The sequence below is a fragment of the Volvox carteri genome (genome assembly GCF_000143455.1).
Source record: "Volvox carteri f. nagariensis unplaced genomic scaffold VOLCAscaffold_68, whole genome shotgun sequence".
Taxonomy (NCBI): domain Eukaryota; kingdom Viridiplantae; phylum Chlorophyta; class Chlorophyceae; order Chlamydomonadales; family Volvocaceae; genus Volvox; species Volvox carteri.
Genome location: NW_003307611.1, coordinates 463718 through 473474, shown reverse-complemented (window position 1 = coordinate 473474; position 9757 = coordinate 463718). Strand labels below are relative to the sequence as shown.

The window sequence follows — 9757 nt, the reverse complement described above, 5'->3', positions numbered from 1 at the left end:
GGGGGAAGGACGAACCACAAACGAGTGAAGCTGCTGCCAGGGCAAGAGTGTACCAGACGTAGAACTGACCGAAAGGCGTCCGTGAAGACCGCGACCTCGGGATGACGTAGTGACACTGATGTCGGAAAAACTACCTACCTAAGCCGCCAGGACTAAAAAAGCAGAGAAAGCAGTAATGCCAAGCCGTAAAGAAGTAGGTGTAGAAAAGGCGGCGTGGGGGGGGGGGAAAGGGGAGATATCACAGATGTCGTACAGCCAAGGAGCAGCAGCCCATGCAGTCCCTTGTCTGCTGGATAGGCAGCTGAATGTGGGGGTTGGGGGTTGGGATGGGGGCATGGTTTGAAAGGGGCTAGGAGGAGTCGGGTTAAAGATCGTCCAACTACTAACTACCAACCGAAGAAGCATCCAACCGATTTTTTTTTGCAAGCGCCAAGGATTGAGGCAACACAGTGACCGCTGGGTATTTCCCCCATCATCCGTTTCTTTCAACCCAGACAATCCTCGCCAAGTTGTACCACCGGGCTTGCTATCAGGGCCTTCTCTGCCGTCGTACTTGCAGTACGGCCTCCCGCCGAACTATCGTCCCAGCAGCGGCCGCCAGCGGCCGCCGTCAGCAACCGGCTCCGCCGCGGCGTACGACAATGACAGGGATGATGGCGTCAGTGACCACGACGATGCTGACCTGGAAGCCAAAATTGTACAGCAGATTGAGTCCAATGTGCTTAAAGCGGGGGGCCCGGCGCCAGCGCCGGCGCCGCGGCAGATAGTGGGACGCGGTACGGCAGCGGCTTCGCCGGGCTCGTACTTGCCGCCGCGCGCCGGTGCCGCTTCCACTGGCGGTCTCGGAGCACCTTCGGCAACCGCGGCCAATGCCGCTGCTGTCGCCGCCGGGTCGCGGCTGGGGAAGGCAGCAGCGGCGGCAGCCGCCGCCTGCGGTGGCAGCGCCTCGTCGTCGTTGGCGAGGCGACCCGCTGGCCGATCCTCCGCCGCCGGGGATGACGATTACCCGGCAGAAAGCGAGTTTGAGGTACGGCTCCAACGCCAGATCGATAGTGACGTGGCCAACGGCGGCGGCGTCAGTGGTGGCGGCGGCGGCGCTGGCTGGCGGGGATCCAGCGGCAGCAGCCGCGGCCCAGCGGCAGCAGCGCCGCGGCTGCCGGGGTCGATCGGCACGCCGCCGGCGGTGGCGGCGGATTCCAGAGCTGTCGTTACAGTTCTCAAGCGTTCTGGCAGCGGCAGTGGCGGCGGCGGCGGCGGCGCCACATTGGCAGCGGCAGGGCCGCGGACTGGTGGCGCGAGTATGGAATCCCGACGGAATCCGCCCAGCGGGAGCGGAGGGGCCGCGGCGACCCGTCCTCCGGCTCCGAAGCTTGGCTCGACGGCGGCGGCGACGGCGACAAGCTCGAAGTCTGCTGCTGCAGCCGCCGGCAGCAAAGGTACGGCGGTGAAGGCACCTGCAGCGGCAGCAGCAGCGGCAGCAGACGGGCAGCGGATGCGGGCTAACTGGGACGCATTGGGCTGACGGCGCAGTAGGGGGGATGAAGGGGTATGTGGTGGTGATGAAGATGATGATGGCTGATGTGTTACTTGTGATGTGGGGGGTTACAGGCTTCCAAGAAGGCATAGAAGGTCACAATCTCCGCCACCATGCATTGCGTATGCGTGCGTATGTATGTATGTATGTATGTGTGCAGGGGTGTGCGTGTGCGTGCGCGTGTGCGTGTGCGGTTTGGCGGAGTTGGCTGGTGCTGCTTCTGCTGCAGCTGCAATTATAGCTGTCGCTGTTTTATGCTGGGGCTCTGCGACTATTATGGTTGGGCGGGGAACCGCTGTGTTGGGGCCAAGGACCTTTACCGTCGGGTTGCTGCAGATGCGGCGCGGAGTCATTAACGAATAGCTGCTTCCTAGGCGCAAGACTAAAGAAATGCATAAATAAGGTCGCGCCAAAGAAGTTGCAAAGGGTATGCGCTTTATTGTACGCTTGGGAAACTGTTGTTTGACGGATTCGTTTGTCCGGATGCACGAGTATCGTACGTTGGTATACCCTTTGCGCTCTGAGATGAGCACACAGCATTTGGGTGGGCGCAACTTCAGCGCTCTTGGCACACGTGGTGTGTTCCAAAGGCGCCGTTCCCTCGTCATGCGCATTCCGGCTTTACGAAGCCTTGGATGAATTTCTGCGAATGTCCATCCCGCAGAGGAGTTTGTCACTCGCGGCGCACTTAGCAGGCCCCGCGGCCGCATTTTACTGTACATGTGTTCAGCAGTCCCTCCGTAGCTCTGGGAATGGACGTGCTCAACGTGCGACGTCGGCTGTAACGTTACCATCGAAAATAGCACCATCCTTGACTAAGGAGGAAACCCAGAGCAGGAGGATGGCTTCTGTCCTCACGAAGCGCCTGACATGGTATGAAGTAAAGCAATTGGTGGATCGAGGGAAAACCACTGACGTTGAGGTGCTCGGGTTATTGCGCCGGAGTGAAGCAGACCTCATGGCGTATCGCGAACATCGAGCGAAGGTACTGGAAAAGCACGTATCGTTAACTGATTGGCTTCGGGCAAGGTTGTTCGGCGCGCCGACCGTCATCAGGCCAGATGGCAAACTGGCCGTTGCCGCTTCCGACCCCACAGCTTCGAAACGTTACATCTTGGTAGGGATTTCGAACTTCATACTTTAGGTAGCTGGATTTCGAAGACAGACCAAAAAATGTCTGGCCTACTCTTTCGCCCTTGCCCAGGTGATGACAAACGAGTTTCCATATTACGTTGAGGAAGACATGTCGCATCTGAACATCTGGTGCAGCAATGGGGCTCTTAGCGACGAGATTGTTGAGCAGCTCATATCGGAGCGACTTCCAACTGCGACAGCCGAGTATGTGTGGTATGTCAACCCTCCCCAGTATCAGTCCATCAAGACGGTGCGTGAATTCAGGTCAACCGGGATGGTTCGCGTGGCAAGGCGGCTCCTGCCGATGTGCAAATGAGCCTGGGGGGTGGGAGGGCTTTATCATAGCCGCGGTATATTCGAGTGGTGGCAATACTCTTTACAAACAAATATGCTTGTAACTTTGCAGATATGGCATTGCCATGTGTTTGTGCGGAACCTCAAGTCAACGGCAAGCGTGGCTAAACCCGGTGCGTCGATCCGGCATCATCCAGCACCGGAGCTCCCTGGCTGTGTGCACTGTTCTGCATAAGGTATCATAAACGTCCGTGGCCGCGGCTTGACCTATCGATTGTACTTATCCTGGACGTGTCAGGTGAGGCGGAGCTTTTGGAGTGAACACATGACACCATCGTCGAGTTGGTGTAGCGCCGTTGCTCCCCAGCTTCGCCGAAAAGGTCCAACGTTGCCTGGTTGTCAACGAAACCCAAGGCTGACCACCCAGATTTGGGGAAAAGAAGACCCATATCCAGCCTCACTGCTGTCACCAACGCGACGCGGTTCGCATATGACTGGCAGGGGTTTGCAAAGGCGAGTCATCAGTTACTAGATTCCCCGTTTTGGAACATGTCACGGATGTGAGAGACAATGACAGCGCTTAAGCAGGAGACCATGCTGGGATTGTGTATCTGCGTAGTACGAGTACGAACCTTGCGAGCCTGAAATGCGTAATTACCGGTGACTTCGGACCAAAACTATGGCTATTCTGGTTACAACCTTATACATGGATTTATTTGTTTCCGTGCATCGCTATAACTTGTAAAGTCTCTGGTATTGCGTGTTTGGCTTTCTCCGAGAACTTTCATCTGAGGATCGTCACCGAATTACCTGGATATCCTTGCACTTCCCGTGTAACTTTTAAGAAGGTAAGGCTTCTCTGCTTTTTTCTGTCCACGAGAAGTTGTTTGCGCCTGGCACTCCGGGGGACCAAACAGGCATACGAACATGAATGTGTGTCTGCACCCAGAGGCATCAACATGGCAGCACCCCACAAGTCACACGAGAACACCACCATTATACCTGGCGTATCGATGGTGAGGTAAAAAGATACAGGCGGGTGTCATAATTCTTTCGCGAAATTGTGTTTCCGCTTTCTTGAACCGTCATTCCTCACATCCTACGCAGAACATGTCGGTGAAAATCGGACGCAACGCAGCCGAGCTGGCAAAGCCCTGCTTCACTGCGGGCACGTCAAGGGTGTCGCGGTCGCGAGCGTTAGGGCTCCGCAATAGGCGGAAAGCTGTGAACCCGAAATCACCCCCAAGCCCCAACCAGGAAAGTGCGGTTAATACCCGCACGGGCAAGGTTGCTTTTGGACCTTGGTGAGTGACGTGGCGTTCCTATTTGTGCGTGTGTGGGTGACACTTCACTCATTCCATTTTCTGCTCGATCGCATGCGGACAGCATCACCTCCTGAAATGCTGTGTTTACTTTTTTTAAACCTTATGCTTTTAATCAAGAGGGATTCCGCACATACATATATATGCACGGTATAGCACCTTCAACCTTCCATTCGAAAGGACTGCTAGAGTCAGCCTACAAAACAGACGAATTGACAACCATGATAAAATAACTGCTGCACTTCGTTGTCCTCGCGTCGTACTGTGACATTCTCCGGAATGGTGCCCCGCTTTGCGTGCCTGCCTCTTATCCTCGGTTTTCCTTCTGCACCGCCACCTGCAGCACCCGTGTGTTACACTTCCCCCCGAACCCGTGTGCGCGCTCTCATTAAGCAGGATGGGACCCTACGAGACTCACGTCGATACTGCCGCCGCCGGGCCACCGATTTTCCTTGACCCCAACGGCAACACGCATGCATCCCTCCATGCACCGGAGTCGCAGCCGCCGCCCGTGGACCCCAAGGGCGCCGAGCCGCTGCCGCAGCAGGAGCAGGAGCAGGCTCCGGAGTCGCAGCCGCAACAAACGACCCCAGAAACGAAGCCGCAGCCTGCGCGGTTTGTCAAGGCAGCCGCTGTGCCGACAACTCGGGAGCTGTATGCCATCGTCGCCAAGGTGACGCAGCGGAATGCTATGATGGCGGCGGCACAGGCGCGCCCCTTGTCGCAGTGGCTGGGAGGGGCCCGCGGGAAGCCCCATGGTAGCGGCCGTTGTGGGAACATCATGGCGCGAAGCATCAACCAGCCACGCAGGTCGTAAAACAGGCTTTGCATGGCGCTGCGCTACTACACTTCTTTGCTCGCGTAGAGGAGAGGACATGTATGCTTTGATGGAAGTTTGCGCAAGTGCGTTTTTAGTTACGTGGTGTTTGGGATTCGGTGTTTTTGGATGTTCCGCGTGATTCGAGGGGCAGCGTGCGGGGACAGTGGATTTCCATTTTCCCTCCTTGCTTAGCTTCCTTTCGGCTTTAGCTACCGCGCTTATAACAATTTTGTTTGGTGTCTATTTGAGGTGACTTTGCACGCAGCAGCAGCAGGTATCTCCTATCGGCAGCTGGGATAGCTGGGATGAATGAATGTCCCTATTTTGGGGGTTTAGCGTTTTCTTGCTGCTGCGGGGGTTGGTAACGTTTTTCTCGAATTGCGGCGTGCACAGGACTTCAAGGATCATTTTGGCATATCGAGCGGCGTTTGAAGACGCGGTTGTTGGTCTATATTTCCCCCGCTTCTTTAGATTGGCACGTTTGGGTCATCAAGTAGATAATATTTCCTCTGAAAGAAAGAAAGAATTACTTTTAGGTCGGTTGCAAGTCGTTTGTTGTTTGGTAAAAAGAAGTTGCTATCTGAAATTGCATGGCATGTGTACGGCCACCACCAGATGCTAATTACCTGTACGACATGTATGGATGTGGAGGGCCTGTGGGGCTGTGCTAAGCTTATAGATGGCTGAAATGCTGTTTGACTGCGTTCAAGTTTTTTGGGACTCATCTCTCACCTCACCGGAGACGTGAGAGGTTCCCATATGGTTTCAAGTTTGAGAGGAAAGCCCTGCTGTTTTTATGTACATTATTCCTTCATGTGTGCGGTGCAGTACGTACGACTCGCGCGCATGGCGTTATGACGTGTTCGCCACGTTCGATTTGGCAGCAAGAAAAGTCGCAACGGAGGCTAACTGCTGCGGCAAGTCGTTCGTCAGTCGTGCTCACTGTTTTATCGCCTGTGTACAATAAAATTGTTACGATAAGAGCTGCCTAGGGTTTGGACAGGATGACGACACAGGTGCTCATGATGGTGAGACATTTTGGTGAGACGTTTGTCGGCCGGACCGGACGGTCAGTCAACACGTATACTGGAATGATCACAGCCATCAGGGCGGAAGAAGGGGGGAAGACGGCGGCAGCGGTGGACTACGGTACCTAACCCAGACTTGCAAAGAAACTGTAAAAAGATACATATCTCCTCCTACCGTATATTACACAGCGGCCCCCCAATCATACTTGGCATTCCTCAGTCAGCGTGTGCAGGTCCGATACCGCTGATTGCCACTTCCCCAGAGGAGGAGAACAGTGAACAAGAAGACGCATTATTGGGGGTGTTAACGGTCGCACGGTTGCGATGGTGCGAGACTGTGTTGGTGTGGCACGTAGCAACGCACTACGGCGCTGCGAAGCTTTAGATATTTAGTCAGCAGCAGACACAGGCACGTTGACCCGTTGTACTACCTCCTCTCCCCCCCGCCCCTTCTTCCCACACGACACGGGTACACACATACATACATACATACATACATACATACATACATACATACATACATACACACACATGTCCAAGCCAAAGTCACATCGTCCACCCGTTCATCAGCTTTTCGCGCCTAGGAAAAAAACTAGAATTGGCTCTGATGAAACCAAAGTCTCGTCTATGGTCCGTGGTCCGTGGGTCCCTGGCCTAATAATCGCCAGCGCTCAACCTTTGCCTAGTCTTGTGTACGGAAGGTGTCGTACACAAGGCGTGTACTCAAATGCATCATGCTTCAGGTGCAGAAAAAAACACAGCTGTCTTTCTTTAGTCCTCGGCTATTGTGCAGACTTGCACGAGAATATAGCACACAAAAACACGCACAACATGTGAGACAGAATGAAACGACTTTCTGGTAGTTAGTTTCTGCTAATTATAAAACGCGTGGCGATGTTGCAATATCAACCGTCAACCACCGCTGTTCGTCGCTCTGCACTCCTCCTAACCCCCACCCCACCCCCACTCCTCCTAACCCCCACCCCATCCAAACAGAGGGAAGCTCGACGCCCTTCCTGAGCACTTCACCCCACCACCTAGCCATCACACACACACACAGACATACACACAAACACTTACATTAACCATCTTCCAAGCCCACATCTTCGTGCAGCGTCACTCGATCCCAAAAGCGAAAGCTAATTAGCATTTTTCACGTGCGGGGGCGAAGGCCTGAAGAGTTACCACCACCACCACCACCACCACCAATCAACGCGACGGCCGAGAAATGATGACTGGCGGCTGCGAATGCATCCGTCCCAATCTAGGCACTGGCCGGGCCCAATCCGGCGCCCGTTAAGACAATCAACACCCAGTCAAGACCCACCCACCAACCCGCCGCCCGCAGTCAAGAATTCAAAAAACACTGTCAGCAATAGCCCAACAGCGCACCGTCGTCCAATCATCATCATCAGCAGCAGCAGCAGCAGCAGCAGCAGCAGCGTCTCATGTTTTTCTGTTTGTGCGCGAAGCAGGTCGTCTACCGGTACCGTTCCATGAGGAGTATACTATAATGAAGTTCCAGGAGGGGGGTCGGCGATGTGGCCGAATGGCGGCCCTGACCGCTGCTCAGTTATCTGTGTTGCGATGTGCTGAGAGGTGCTGTGCCCCCAAGTGAGCGTCCTTAGCGCCCGGATATAAACAACGTATCCGGGCGCGCTGTGAAGTTAAAAGAAGAGGAGGCGGAAAGGTGGACGCGGAGGTGGAGGTGGAGGTGGAGGAGGGGGCCGCGACGGAGGCGGCTCCGCATCAAGGGCCACCCCGCACCGTGCCGTTTGCCCCTGGGTAGTCAGTCGGCCAGTGAGCAGCTGTCCGTTCTCTGACACGCTTTCGCACGCGTAACTACTTTGCTGTCAAAATCTGGAAGAATAAATTGAGAAAAAAAAGGTGATCACCACGCTGCATCGCCTTTCGTGTGCGGAAGGTGGTTCCCCCCCTTCCGCCCGCAGCAGCCTCTTGGGTCACCGCCTCCCTGGCCCACCGCCATCTTGTGGTCCGGGTCCCGTAGCCGCCAACGCCGCACTGCTGCCGCCTCCACTACTGCCGCCTCCTACCGCCCCAACCACCAAACTGACCACCCCCGGCTGCCCTGCGGCTGCCGGCTGCTGCTGCTGGTGATGCTGATGATGGCCTTGACCTTGATTTTGACCTTGATTTTGACCTTGATTTTGACCTTGAACCACAGCAAATGAGCTGGATGACGAGCCTGATGAGTAGCCTGAAGCTGAGCCCGGCGCCGCCGCTACTGCTGCCCCAGCTGCTGTGGCCGCTGTGGCAATTGCAGGTCCTCCTCCTCCTCCGAGTCCCCCCGTTGCTGCTCCTCTATCACCTCCCCCGGCGGATGCTGTTATCAATGGCGCGGGTGCACCTCCCCCCCCCGCCCCCACCTGTCCCATCACTGCCGTCGCTAGTGGCCCCAAATTGAGCTGGTGCAAAGGCAGCTGATCGAGCAGGGACCCCTCCACCACCACACGGCTCTTGAAGTCCTCGAACTCCTTTTTAATGGTGCGGATGGTGGCGCCCAGCAGCTGCCGGTGCTCGTCGCTGCGCTGAAGTTGCTCTCTACGTTGTGATGTGATGTGCACACGTAGGAGGCAGGGAGGAACAGATCCAGAAGAAAAAAAGTTGGGGGGGGGGGTGAAGGTAAAATGAATGGCGGTGTAAGGAGTTGTTTTCTAGGGGCTGCTCTCGCTGCTCCTCACTAATACACAATCTGGAGTAATAATAAATATATAATTTATAGTCCTGATTATGTAAATTACTCAGGAGATACACCCAAACTCCCAAGGCCCTCGCCCACATTCCACAGGTCTCCACGATCCTCATATGATCCGTTTGTTCGACTCCTAAGTGGCACAGAGCGCTTACTTGAGGTGGTGGTTGGTCGCCTCCAGCCCGCGAACCCGCTCCTTCAGCATCGCCAGCTCCTCGTTCTGCGGCCCGCACACGAGTGGTCGTCATGGTGGCGGTGGCGGTGGTGGTGGTGGTATTGGCGGTGGCGGTGGCGGTGGTGGTGGTGGTATTGGCGGTGGTGGTGGTGGTGGTGGTGGTGGTGGTATTGGCGGTGGTGGTGGCGGTGGGGGTGGTGGTGGTGGTATTGGCGGTGGTGGTGGTGGTTGGTTTCAGGTTCCCACGCCGCAGCCCACCGCAGCGCACAGGTCCACAAAAGGAGGTAGATCAGAGGGCAGTGTCCACGTCATGGGACACAATACAACAGGAGCAGCATAAGCAGCACAAGCAGTAAGAGGAGCAAGAGGAGGCGGAGGTCAGAAGCTCTAACAATGGAAAATAAAGACCACCGGAACTACAAGCCGAACTCTGTGGCCGGAAGGCGCTGTGTTATGAAGGTTATGAAGGAGGAAGGTGGGAATGTAACCGATTCCCCCAGGTCCCCCCCGGGGTCCTCGCTCCCTCCCGCGTTCTGTGTCCCATCGGGGCGGTAGGACAGGGGCCGATGGGCCCCCCAACCCCCCAGGTGAAGTTAAAGGCCCGTCCACCGCCCCCCCCCCCCAGCAGGTTCCCGCCGCCCCCACCTGCTTTGAGAACCTCTCCGCGTGTTGTCTGGCTTCTGCTGCGTGTTGGGCGGACTCTCGAAGGGCCCCCTCCAGCAAGGCGGTCAACTGGG

At 56.1% G+C, this 9757-nt stretch overlaps 2 protein-coding genes across 2 annotated transcripts in view; one reads left to right on the top strand and one right to left on the bottom strand.

Annotated features, from left to right (window-relative positions):
• Nucleotides 1-3645: 3645 nt before the first annotated feature.
• VOLCADRAFT_107515 (uncharacterized protein) lies at nucleotides 3646-5101 on the top strand (the record flags this gene model as incomplete). The annotated part of the gene is made up of 4 exons (XM_002957042.1): nucleotides 3646-3810; nucleotides 3914-3978; nucleotides 4070-4266; nucleotides 4681-5101. Exons 2-4 carry the CDS (start codon nucleotides 3922-3924, stop codon nucleotides 5099-5101), a joined length of 675 nt encoding a protein of 224 aa, XP_002957088.1. The 5' UTR covers nucleotides 3646-3810; nucleotides 3914-3921.
• A 2539-nt stretch (nucleotides 5102-7640) lies between these two features.
• Nucleotides 7641-9757, bottom strand: part of VOLCADRAFT_98129 (uncharacterized protein) — a gene marked incomplete at both ends in the record, with an annotated part of 5104 nt that continues 2987 nt past the window's right edge. The window contains 5 exons of the mRNA XM_002957003.1: nucleotides 7641-7791; nucleotides 8208-8305; nucleotides 8520-8694; nucleotides 9001-9065; nucleotides 9666-9703. Coding sequence (XP_002957049.1) covers nucleotides 7641-7791; nucleotides 8208-8305; nucleotides 8520-8694; nucleotides 9001-9065; nucleotides 9666-9703 — 527 coding nt within the window. The remainder of the gene's footprint in view (nucleotides 7792-8207; nucleotides 8306-8519; nucleotides 8695-9000; nucleotides 9066-9665; nucleotides 9704-9757) is intronic.